This window comes from Ornithorhynchus anatinus, chromosome 3, assembly GCF_004115215.2.
Source record: "Ornithorhynchus anatinus isolate Pmale09 chromosome 3, mOrnAna1.pri.v4, whole genome shotgun sequence".
In the NCBI taxonomy this organism is placed as follows: Eukaryota; Metazoa; Chordata; class Mammalia; order Monotremata; family Ornithorhynchidae; genus Ornithorhynchus; species Ornithorhynchus anatinus.
Window position 1 is genome coordinate 89,040,650 of NC_041730.1, and position 13,329 is coordinate 89,053,978.

At 43.7% G+C, this 13,329-nt stretch overlaps 1 protein-coding gene across 1 annotated transcript in view; it reads left to right on the top strand.

Moving 5' to 3' along the window:
- The window catches only part of DNA2 (DNA replication helicase/nuclease 2), a 48,015-nt gene extending 36,287 nt beyond the window's left edge, over nt 1–11,728 (top strand). The window contains exons 16-21 of the mRNA XM_029060206.2: nt 909–998; nt 1,085–1,289; nt 3,122–3,211; nt 5,408–5,590; nt 6,591–6,737; nt 10,624–11,728. Coding sequence (XP_028916039.1) covers nt 909–998; nt 1,085–1,289; nt 3,122–3,211; nt 5,408–5,590; nt 6,591–6,737; nt 10,624–10,680 — 772 coding nt within the window. The 3' untranslated portion in view covers nt 10,681–11,728. The remainder of the gene's footprint in view (nt 1–908; nt 999–1,084; nt 1,290–3,121; nt 3,212–5,407; nt 5,591–6,590; nt 6,738–10,623) is intronic.
- The last annotated feature ends 1,601 nt before the right edge of the window (nt 11,729–13,329 follow it).

The window sequence follows — 13,329 nt, forward strand, 5'->3', positions numbered from 1 at the left end:
TTCCCAAATCTACCACTCCAACCCTGACCTCTCTCCTCCTTTGCAGTTTCACATTTCCTCTTGCCTCCAGGGCATCTCTACTTGGTTATCATGCTGACGTATCAAATGAATCATGTCCAAAACAGAATTCCTCTTTCCAATTGAAGCCCATAACCTTGGCATAATGCTCCACTCATCTCTCATTCAGCCTTCACAAATCTATCTGTCACGAAATCCTGGCGATTTTACTTTCTACTTTTACTTTACATCTCTAGAATCCCACTTGCTCTTCTCCATCCACTCATCCACCTTTGCCTCAAACAGAAACCTGTCGGCCATTGACTTCAAGGCACCGTTAGCTCTCTCGCTCCTCTCTTACTTAACTGATTTCCTACCGCAGTCCAGCCCTCACACTCTACTCCCCTAACACCAGTTTACTGTCTGTACCTCAGTCTCATCGATCCCACCACCATGTGTCCAAGTTCTCCCTTTGGCCTGGAACTCTCTCCCACTTCAGAGCTGACAGTCTTCTCCAATCTCCCCACTTTCAAAACCCTCCTAAAATCACATTTCCTCCAAGGGGCCTTTCCAGACTAAGCTCTTTATTTCCCCTATAGGCCCTCCCCTCTCCATCAACTATGACCTTAGCTGTGTACCCCTTAAGTATTTTGTTATTCACCCCAGCCCCTTAATACTTATGGAAATACTCTTTTACCATCTCCTATCCCTAATCCATTTGAATATCTCTCTCCCCCTGTAGACTGTCAGCTCCCTGTGGGCAGAGATCGCGCTTAGCAACTCTGTTGAATCGTACTTCCCCAAGCACTCAGTACAGTGTCCTGCTTAGTGAGCCTCTCATAAATATCAGTGATTTGATTGAATGAATGAATACCTTAATGTCCTAATTTACTCTTTTAATTTGATGACAGAGATCTTGGCATGAGTGAAAGTTTATTTAAGAGGTTGGAGCAGAACAAGAACGCTGTCGTGCAGTTAACTGTGCAGTACAGAATGAACAGGTATTTGCGGCACATTCAGTGACACTCGAATCTTTGAATGTTATCTTAATCTGTCAAAGCTAACAATGGTCCTTTTTATCTTTAAGTAAAATTATGTCCCTAAGTAATAAACTGGTTTATGAGGGCAAGCTGGAGTGTGGATCAGAGAAAGTGGCCAAAGCCATCGTTACCCTACCTAAGTTTCAAGATGTAAAGCTGAACCTGGAACTATATGCAGATTATTCCGAAACCTTATGGTTGAAAGGAGTTTTCGAGCCAAACAATTCTGTCTGTTTTCTTAACACGGAGAAGGTAAGTGTTTAAGGAACCATTTTTAAACCATTCCTTCACATTCTTAAGATTTGCACTTAAGTTATCTTGTTAGTGTAGATGTTCAGTACAATATAATAGTTTGAAGGTACAAAGAGATACGTCTCTAATATCGTAGAGTGACATTTTGGGGCACCGGTCTTTTTCCTAATGTTACCCAACAAGGAAATTCAGGGTTTATCAGATGGCAGCTCATGGTAGGCAGGGAATGTATCTACCAACTCTGTTATATTGTATTCTCTGAAGCGCTTAGTACAGTGCTCTGCACTTAGTAAGTGCTCAATAAACATCATTGATTGAAGGAAGAATAGATTTTGGAAGAAAGAATAATACAGAGAAAGTAGTAGTAATTATTGATTGCCCACTTGATGTGGTGCACTCTACTAGGCACTTGGGAAATACAGAATTAAAGAAGCGACATTTTGCCTGCCTATATGGAGTTTATACTCTAAGACAAAACCCCCAGGAACTCGCCATCCAAATTGCCACCCTTTTGGTCCATGCACTGTCATACTTCGATTCAACTACTGTATCAGCCTCCTCATTGACCTCCCTGCCTCCAGTCTCCCCCCTTTCCAGTCCACTCCTAATAATAATAATTGTGGTATTTAAGCGCTTATTATGTGCCAGGCACTGTACTAAGCGCTGGGGTGGATACAAGAACTCGGGTTGGACATAGTCCCTGTCCCACACGGGGCTCAAAGTCTCAAACCCCATTTTACAGATGAGCTAACTGAGGCATGGAAAAGTGAAGGGACTTGGTCAGGGTCCTTCAGCAGACAAGTGGCGGAGCTGGGATTAGAACCCGTGACTCCTCAAGATCTTCCAGCGTTTGTCCATTCTTTCTTGCCTCGAGGAGAAACTTCTGACCACTGGCGTGAAGACCCTCACTCAGCTCCCTCCCTACTAATCCTCACTCCTCGCCCACCACACCCCAGCTCTCGTGCTTTGCTTCACTGATGCCAGCTCACTTGTTTCCTGCTTGTCTTACTGCCGACCTTCCAGAATAATTCTCTCCCCATCTTCAGTGTCTTTCTGGGATCACATCTCCTCCAGGGGACTTTTCTTGATTAATCTCTCATTTCCACATCCTATCCAGAAGCAGCATGGCTCAGTAGAAGGATCCTGGGCTTGGGAGTCAGAGGTCATGGGTTTGAATCCCAGCTCTGCCGCTTGTCAGCTGTGTGACCTTGGGCAAGTCACTTAACTTCTCTGTGGGAGAACCTGTTTGCTTTGCATTTACCCCAGTGCTAAGAACAGTGCTTGGCACATAGTAAGCACTTTACAAATACCAACATTATTATTATTATTATTATTCCCTCCCTCCCCCTGCACTTTCCTCCCCTACTGCCGCTTCACTTCTGGGTTACCTAAGCACTTAGATGTTCAACACCCACCCTGGTAGCACTTATGGATGTATCTTAGTATAGTACTAAGCGCTTAGTAGAGTGCTGTGCATACAATAAGCGCTCAATAAATAGCATTGATTGATTTAAAGACTGTTACTTCCCCCTATGTTTATTTTAGTGTCTCCCTCACTAACTCCTTGAGGGTATGAATTGTCTATTAGCTCTGTTGTAGTCTCCCATATGCCCACTACAGTATCCTACAAAGAGTAAATGCTGAATAAATACATTTTGATTGATTTCCTGATTGCCTGCCCAGGCTTTTAATGGTTCACCCACTCAAAATCAGTTTTGTGCCAATAAAATCCAAGTAAAAATGTTTATACCCAAAATAATTAAATTAAAATGATCAGTGAACAAAAATACTTTCAATCTAATTTTTATACGGTTTTGATTTTCCTTGGCCAGGTTCCAGCACCGGAGCAAGCAGAAAAAGGTGGCGTGAGTAATATCGCAGAAGCCAAACTCATCGTTTTCCTGACCTCAGTTTTTCTTAAGGTACTTTAAAATACTTTTATGAGTATATAAGGATGCAAGTAATGCCCTTCTTGGGTCAGACCATTGGTCTTTCTGTCTCCAGCTGTGCCAACAGGGTGCTTGGAGCTCTAGATCTGGGATGGTTACTCTGAGCCTATCATCTTGTACCTGTAATTTAGTTCAGTCAGGGGTCTTTATTGACTTACCTAATGAGCACATACCACTCAGTAGATGTAGTAAGCAGTTGGGATAGTATAGCCAAATCTAAGTCCCATGACCCCAGGGACCCTGTGATCTAATGGGGTAGGCAAACAAATATTAATTACTAACAGGGGAAAAAATCGTGTCTCTATGATCGCTTGCTGCTGCTGCTCCAGACAGGGAGGAGCTGGGAGTGAGGTGAGTATTTTAGTGCTTCTTGAATACTCCTCATCTTCCCTCCCAAACCCGGTCCTCTCCCAAACTTCTCTATCACCGTGGATGGCACGACCATCCTTCCCGTCTCTCGGGCCCGCGATCTCGGTATCATCCTTGACTCGTCTCTCTCGTTCACCCAATGCATCCTATCCGTTACCGAGACCTGCCGGTTTCACCTCTACAATATCGCCAAGATCCGCCCTTTCCTCTCCACCCAAACGGCTCCCTTACTGCTACGGGCTCTCGTTATATCCCGGCTAGACTACCGTGTCAGCCTTCTCTCTGACCTCCCTTCCTCCTCTCTCGCCCCGCTCCAGTCTATTCTTCACTCCGCTGCCCGGCTCATCTTCCTGCAGAAACGATCTGGGCATGTCACTCCCCTTCTTAAACAACTCCAGTGGTTGCCTATCAACCTCCGTTCCAAACAAAAACTCCTCACTCTAGGCTTCGAGGCTCTCCATCACCTTGCCCCTTCCTACCTCTCCTCCCTTCTCTCTTTCTACCACCCACCCCGCACGCTCCGCTCCTCCGCCGCCCACCTCCTCGCCGTCCCTCGGTCTCGCCCATCCCGCCGTCGACCCCCGGGTCACGTCCTCCCGCGGTCCTGGAACGCCCTCCCTCACCTCCGCCAAACTGATTCTCTTCCCCTCTTCAAAACCCTACTTAAAACTCACCTCCTCCAAGAGGCCTTCCCAGACTGAGCTCCTCTTCTCCCTCTACTCCCTCTGCCACCCCCCCTTTACCTCTCCGCAGCTAAACCTTCTTTTTCCCCTTTTCCCTCTGCTCCTCCACCTCTCCCTTCCCATCCCCACAGCACTGTACTCGCCGGCTCAACTGTATATATTTCCATTACCCTATTTATTTTGTTAATGAATTGTACATCGCCTCAATTCTATTTAGTTGCCATTGTTTTTACGAGATGTTCTTCCCCTCGACTCTATTTATCGCCATCATTCTCTCTGTCCGTCTCCCCCGATTAGACCGTAAGCCCGTCAAACGGCAGGGACTGTCTCTATCTGTTGCCGACTTGTTCATCCCAAGCGCTTAGTACAGTGCTCGGCACATAGTAAGCGCTCAATAAATACTATTGAATGAATGAATGAATGAATCATGTCCCTTTTTTGTTTTTTTCTTGGTTTTCTTTTTGTAAATGAAGGGGGTTGGGGAAAGGCAAGCAAGGGAAGGGCCAAATTGAAAGTTTGGAAGAAGGCAAATGGTCAGAACAGGGCAGTACAGGAATGGAGTGGCGTGAGGAAAGGAGAAGATAGGAAGGGGATTGATTTTTGTTTTTCCAGTAGTTATTAGACACACATGTCTGGGTCCTGGGCTACGTCAGCAATTAGAGCATGACATATCTCCAGAGTTTTTGTATTGTGGATATTTGGAACGGGGATTGTACCTGTATTTTACTTTTGAGTGCAGAATACTCGGAAGCTCAATAATTCCATTGATGCTCGTGATTACTCTTTGCCATGGCTTGCCTGAAAAGAGACTGAAAATGATTCTTGATGCCATGAGTCTTTAGTGATGCTGAAGAAATTGGAAAAAGAATCAGTGAACTGAAAAAAAAAAGGTTGTTTCATTCTGGGAGATAGTGAAGTAAAAATTCTAGAACAGGCAGCGAGCAAACATATTAAGCTAAGTTAAGCATATTTATTGCCGAAAGACTGTAGTTTGAACTTTTCGGCACTTCTCAGGGACCTCCAAGTAAATGAATTCATTGTTTTATCAGATTCAAAACCAAAATAAATTAAGCCATTTGAGTTGACAAGAATTTATTTTCTGCTATTTTCTATTTAGGCTGGATGCAAATCTTCAGACATTGGAATCATAGCTCCATACAGGCAGCAGTTAAAGATCATCACTGATTTGTTGATGTGCTCCTCTGATGTGATGGTGGAAGTAAATACTGTGGACAAATACCAAGGAAGAGACAAAAGTATCATCCTGGTGTCTTTTGTTAGAAATAATAAGGATGGAACTGTGAGTTTATTACATTGGATTTCATTTTAGAAATTGTATAAGGCTATTTTTGAATGGTGAATTTTCAGATGTTTGCAGTTTTATCTTTAACATTGCCTAGTGGAGAGGGCATAGGACTCGTGGGAGTCTAGCAGGTTCTAATTCTGGCTCTGCCATTCCCCTGCTGTGACCTTGGGCAAGTCTATCTGTGAAATGAGCATTAAGAAGCTATTTTTCTCTCCCGCTTAGACTGTGAGCCCCATGTGGGTCAGAGAAACAACATGGCCCAGTGGCAAGAGCACGGGCTTGGGACTCAGAGGACACGGGTTCTAATTCCAGATCCCCCATGTTTGTGCTGTGTCACCTTGGGCAAGTCACTTCAAGTCTCGGTGCCTCAATTCCCTCATCTGTAAAATGGAGATTTAGACTGTGAGCCCCATCTACCCCAGCACTTAGAACAGTGCTTGGCACATAGTAAGCGCTTAACAAATACCATAATTAGTAGTATTATGATCTGATTATCCGGTATCTTCCCCAGCACTTATCTCCCAGTGCTTGATAGATAGTTAGCAATTAACCAATACTATGATTATTGTTAATAATAGTGAAATATACCAGCAATTGCACTCAGTTGTACAATATTCAATTGAAATTAGAGGCAGGGTCTGCTGGCTACCTAGGCTATTCTAAGGGTGGGGGTAGTTTCTGTTGTCCTGGAAGCAGCATGGTATAGTGGCTAGAGCATGGGCCTGGGAGTCTGAAGTGCATGGGTTCTAATCCTGGCTCCACCACTTGTTTGCTGTGTGACCTTGGGCAAATTATTTAACTTCTCTGTGCCTCAGTTACCTCATCTGTAAAAAATGGGGATTAAGAGTGTGAACCCAGTGTGGGACAGGGACTGGGGCCAATCTGATTAATTTATATCTACCTCAGTGCTTAGAACAGTGCTTGGCATAAAGTAAGCGCTTAACAAGTACCATAGTTTTTATTATTATTGTAATGATTATGCCCGTTGTTACAGCTTGGTGATCTGTTGAAGGATTGGAGACGCCTCAATGTTGCCATCACAAGAGCCAAACACAAACTCATCCTGCTTGGTTGTGTGCCTTCTCTGAACCGCTACCCTCCTCTGGAGAAGTTACTTTCTCATTTACATTCAGAAAAAATGATATCCTTTTTTGTGTGGACACGTGTGTTCACCTGGGTATTTTCAGTTGGTTATGTTTTAGGTAGGCTTATTTAAAGCCAAGCCATCCCTCATCCCTTCTCTGGTGCAGCCACCACCCACCTACTTCGTTCCGATCCTGACTTTTCCATCTTAGAACGTGTTCATCAGCACGGAAGGCAGAGCACTGGAAAGGGCAGTGGCGGAAGTGGCCGTAACAGTGAGGCCCATCATTTTGGAGATGTAGGAAAAAAAATATGTTACAAGAACCAGTGTGGTCTCGTGGGAAGAACCACGGGCCTGGAAGTCAGAAAGATCTGGTTTCTTATCTTGGTTCCACCACTTATCTGCTGGGTGACCTCGGGCAAGTCCCTTCACTTCTTTGTGCCTCTGTTACCTCATCTGTAAAGTGGGGATAAAGACTGTGAACCCATATAGGACAGGGACTGTGTCCAACCCGATTATCTATCTCCCAGTGCTTAATACAGTGCCTGGCACATGGCAAGTGTTTAACAAATACCTTAAAAAAAAAAAAAAGAATGGGTATGGAATAGAATTTTAGAGTGAATTAAGCCAAAGTAGTCTTTGGAAGGCCAAATAACTTGACTTAAATTAGCATATTTTGGACACATAATCAGGAGGACTAATTATCTGGAGAAGACACTAATGCTAGGAAAAGTCCAGGGAAAACCAGCAGCTAGCTGGAGAGAGACCATAACAATGATAACAAGAGTAGCATTAGAAAGTTTGCAGTTTATGGCAGAGGATGGGACATTCTGGAGAAAGTATATCCATGGAGTTGCTATGAATCGGAAACAATTCAATGGCACTTGATAATAATAACGGAATAGCAAGAGATGCCGGGTGGGACTAGGGAGATGGGTGCAAGGTTGGGGTGTGGGGAAGAAGGCCGTGGAACTTCAGGGAGAAGGGGAAAGGGGCGGGACTGGGGTGAAATATCTTGAAAGGGCTGGGGCTAGTTTTACCTATTTTAAAGGAAAGGGATTGTGTCCACAATTTATAAGGTTCCCAGAGCAGCACAGTTCCCTTCTGAAGAATAACAGCTAGCTTTTGAGGGAGAGCACTGTTTGCTTATCAGAATGAAGGTATCAGAGGAGCAAAACAGCGGAAGTTTATAAATTGGTGAGGATTCAGGCATTATAAACGCATCCAAAATTGCCATTATATAAGGTGTCTGTTCCTGAACTACAAAGCTTTTATTGCATGTATATATCCAGTCATGTATTTAGCTACATATGAATAATTTGTCTACATAAAATTAAGGCATTGATCATCGCATTCTAAAATGCTAGTTGCAAGAAAGAATGGGGAATAGTAATAAGCCCACATCATTCCAAAGACAAAGTTTTATGCTAAAACTAAGTACTGACAGTGGGAAAGGGATGGTCGGTTATTTAATATTAGAGTTAAAGGAGTGGAACTTGATGGGTTTCCAAGGGGTGCTTCCCTTCTCTGCACTGATCCGACTCGCCTTCCCAAGCTCCGCTCTTAGGGTAGTGGAAAGAGCGCTGGGAACCAGGACACCTGGGTTCTAGTATCAGTTCTGCCTAGGGACCTCACGTTGGCCTATAGAAGGAACACGATTGGTAGGGATGAGAGTGCGAGAAGTGAAGCACAAGCCACTAGCGTCATATTCAGTCCCTCTACCGAGTCTGTGGTTCTGGAGTCTCAGGACCAAGGCTTATCCATCATTCCTGGTGGAGACTCCAACACAGCGACCTCCTTCTCACCCCAAAGGATAATTTAGAGTCCCCTCTCTCACTGAACAGAGAAACATCTTAAAACCAGAAAATAATGTAGGATAGTTTCTACTCATTTCTGAGGGGTGATGAAAATAAACTGTGGACAAAGAATCTACACTGTAACTTAATTTTATCTCTGAGACCTTGAGCAAGCCACTTAACTTGGCTCGCCCAAGAAGCAACCTGGTCTAGTGGATAGGGCACAGGCCTGGGAGTCACAAGGACCTGGGTTTTCATCCCCGCTCTGCTCCTTATCTGCTGTGTGACCTTGGGTAGGTCACTTCTCTACGCCTCAGTTACCTCATCTGTAAAATGGGGGTTAATGCTCGGAGGCCCATGTACAACATGGATCATGTCCAACCTGATTAGCCATCTACAGCACAGTGCCTACCAGATACGAAGCACTTAGCAAATACCATTTAAAAAAAAGTAACCTGGGCCTCAGTTGCCTCATCTGCAGAATGGGAATTCAATAACTGTCCTCCCTCGTTCTGAGAAGCAGCATGGCTCAGTGGAAAGAGCACGGGCTTTGGAGTCAGAGGTCATGAGTTCGAATCCCGGCTCTGCCACTTAGCTGTGTGACTGTGGGCAAGTCACTTCACTTCTCTGTGCCTCAGTTACCTCATCTGCAAAATGGGGATTAAGACTGTGAGCCCCACGTGGGACAACCTGATTCCCCTGTGTCTACCCCAGCGCTTAGAACAGTGGTCTGCACATAGTAAGCGCTTAACAAATGCCAACATTATTATTATACTGTGAGCTCTATGTGGAAACTGATGATGGTGTATCTACCTCATTGCTTAGTACAGTGCTTGGCACATAGTAAGAACTTAACAAATACCAGAGTTATAGAATTCTATATATAGAAATATTCTATATATTAGAAATGTAATTTATGGAATGATCCATCCAACCCAGCATCCTGCCTCCAATGGCACCAAGATTTGGAGGAACCAAATGATACCCAACGGATGAAGATCAAGTTCAGCCGGCTTTCTTGGCTTTTGCTGAAAATGGGATCATTGTTAAAATAGTCAATAATGACTTTGAAATCTCCTTCCTGAGTAGTGAGTAATAACATTAAATCCATTATCATGTAGGTGTAGTTAGGTTTTCAAAAGGCACAAAAGGTGCATTTGCTGTCATTTAAGATCACCAACCGTTTTTCATCCTTCTCTTTTTGGTTTTGAGATCTTTTTGCATTTTATCCCAATCTTTGTGGTATTTTACCACCAGGTAAAGCTTAATTTCACCTGTAAAGATTTGTCTTCAAAATTCTTCATTCGGTCAGTCGTATTTATCGGGCGCTTGCTGTGTGCAGAGCACTGTACTAAGCGCTTGGAAAATACAGGAATAGAGAGCCACTCCCTGCCCACAACAGGCTTACAGTCTAAAGGGATTGTGGGATCAATTCGGGGAATAAGCCCCAGCTCCTCTGACTCCCAGTTGAGGGTTTACCTACTTTTCTTTGCAATTTTCTGTCCGAGTCGCTTGAGTGTTCTAAAGTAAGGAGTTTGATGTGGAGATGGTCAGTACTTGGAGGGGGTCCACTTGACTGTTCTGGGTTAACCTAGCCCTGGCCCTCTTGAGGTTTCTGCGAGCGAGCTATGACGTCCACTGGGATAAGAGCCGTTCACGGCTCCAAACCCTGCCAACAGGATGCTGCCATTCTCCCATTCGCTGGGCTCGGGGACAAGGCCAAAGGTCCCATCTTCTCATCCTTGGATTCTTGAAGCTCAGGAGCCACTGCAGAGCCAGTCTGAAGTCGGTGGCACCACAGTCTCCAGCCTCTGCAGCTCCACAGCCAAACGGGGCAGGCAGGGGCCGGGGTGGGGTGTGATTCCATCTGCTTCAGACCGGCACGGCAGCAGCCCTAGAGCTGAGGCGGGCCGACGGTGATCCTTACTGGGCTCTAAAACCTAGCAAGGGTCACCATCACCGTGGACCTTCCTCGTCCCTCTTTCCTGACCCTTCGTGCCTCGGCCTAAGTGGGCATCTCTGTCCCTATTTAGGCAGGTCTGAAGAAAAATGCACAGTTTGCACCATAAAGTCTCATTAATTCTAGAGCTGAAGATTATTTGTGACTGTACAAGTAATGTTTTATATATTTTCCTCAATATTTTTACATTTTTGATCTCCCGTCAGGAGCACACGAAAGTGTTTATCACTGGAACCTTGAGTGACTTTGATGATGAAGAACTTCAACTACAACATTATTTCAGATAACTTTGATTTGTGTTTTTTTTTTTTCCACAAGATATTGTATTTATAGGCAACTACATAAAGGTCCTCTCTGCTACAGTGGAGACAGTGACCTAGATTCCAGTCTCTTGGAATTTAGGGAGGTCAAGGGCATTACGTGGTCTCTTAATGGCCAGAAAGAGAAACATTCCTCCTGAAGCTCTAAGTGACTTAAGCCCAATGGAAATTTGGTTCAGAGGTAACTTTTTATACACTAGCAAAATAATACATCCACCACTTTTGAGGATAGTATGAGTATTCTCTAGTCCTGTTTTGATAAGAACCATCGCTCCCAATCCTGTGAAATATTCTGAACTCATTAAGTACCTAAATAGATTCAGTTCTTTATCCGTACTAAGAATTTTAAGGGAAACTGGATGTGAATCAGAAGTGAATGATTTTGTTATTCCAAAGGCTGGTAAATAAAATAGCTTTCCTCCTCTTTAAGGTAACATTTCTGTAGCAACAGGGCCTAGATGTGTGGTTCTTTTTTCCTTAATCCCAATTCCTCTTTTTTTAAAGAGCAGGACACTCTACCACACTAATTTTTGATGATAATTGTAGCTGCTAATAGTATGTCGACAGTACCATCACCTGTCTTTTGTTTATGAAAATGTGTAGTGGAAAGCAGAATTTTCTTGAGTGTGTTTTAAGGTGTGTAAATATGTGATTTCTAGGTTTTAACATCAATTTTGGGAAAATATCTGGCATATTTCTCATGGGTGTTTTTTTGGTCAGGAATTTGTACCTAATTATTGTCTACCTCAACATTGGGTTTTGTCATTTGTACCAAATAAATACCTTAATCTTTGCTACAAATAAGTTCATCTTTAAACATTTAAGTAATATAAAGTTCTCCAATTTATTCTGATTGGTGATTCTGTTGGTCCAGTCTCATGAGTAATAAAATCTCTCACTGTAATGTTTTAAGTAGAAATTTCAACAAATGTTATTTAACAAAGTAAACGTCTTCTATCCTGATGTCTGACAGCTTTGTGAGTCACTTCAGTTCTTGATTTCTATGACTTTTCCCCATCCCCTCTTACTTTACCCCCACTCCCCACCCCCATTGGTTGTTGGCTATAAAGCAACTATAGGTACACTTGCTTTTCTCACTCTTTTCCAGTTTTTCTAAAAGAATATCAATTTAAAATGTTGGTAAATACTGAGGAAAGAGTCAGATGAAAGCATACCAACAAATCAACTATCCCTAACTGGGACTTCCCAGATTTGTTCTGTCTTGTGGTCCGACAAGACAAAGTTGCTTTGCAAACTTCTTATATTCTTGAGAGGAAAGGCAGTATTACCTTCCATTTTGGAAATGTACACTGAACCAGGCGTTGCAGACAAACAGAAACGTACCGCAATGGACAGCAGACTTTGTGTGTACATAGTGTGGTTGGGACTGTGACTGGTCTTTGTCTAAGTGAGGAAGAAATATTTTCTGTATTTATAAGTGATTATGTTAATGAGGAGACCCCGAGTTGTAGATTATATAAACCAGGAATGCTTTTAGGAAAAGCCTGCTTCATCTGAGTTTCCAAAATAATGATTACTCCTGTCTAAAATAAATACTGAACACATACCACGTGCCTTCATGGAAAGCTTGCTGCTTGGTTTTCCTGTTGTATGTGGATGACTCCCCAATTTTACTTAACTAGTTCTGATCTCTTCCCTTTCCCCACGATTGGTTCTCCCATCTCTTCTGACCTCCAGGACATCTCGACTTGGATGCCCCGCCAGCACCTCAAACTTAACACATTCAAAAACCGAACTCATCTTCTTTCCTAAACCCACCCCTCCTCCTTACATTGCTGTCAACCACCAACATCCTCCCTGCCCCTGAACCCTGCAAATTTAGTCATCTTCAACTCCTCCCTGGCATTCAGTTTTCACATCTAATGCTAAATACTGCTGAGTCTTTCTCCAAAGCATTTCCCTGATTCTTCCCTTTCTCTCCCCAAACAGCCCGCTCTCCGTTCAAAGCACTCGTCCTGTCAGTATTAGCAATATAACACACCCCCATCCCCTACCCCTTTCTTCTCTTTCCTGGATTCTCATTGAAAATGAGGACTGGGGTAGGGAGGTGAGAAATAGAGGGAAGGGACAGCCCAATGTTGGCCGTGTTGTGAACAAAGTTCAGGAAGTACTGCAGTGAGGTTGGGGAGCGTCAAGGGAGGAGAGGGAAGTATTTAGGGGTAGGGAGGTTTTGGAAAACCCCTAGGAAAGGTGGTAAACAGATTTTCAATCATTTTTACTTGTAGGATCTGTTAAGTGTTAGTGCTAGTTCAGGAACAGAGTTTCAGAAGATCACCCTTCATTTGGATTTGCACCCTTTATTCATCCCTCCCTCAGTCACATAGCACTTACAAACATATCTCTATAACAATAATAATATTGTTGGTATTTGTTAAGCGCTTACTATGTGCAGAGCACTGTTCTGAGCGCTGGGGTATATACAGGGTAATCAGGTTGTCCCATGGGAGGCTCACAGTCTTAATCCCCATTTGACAGATGAGGTAACAGGCACAGAGAAGTGAAGTGACTTGCCTACGGTCACAGCTGACAAGCAGCGGAGCTGGGATTAGAAC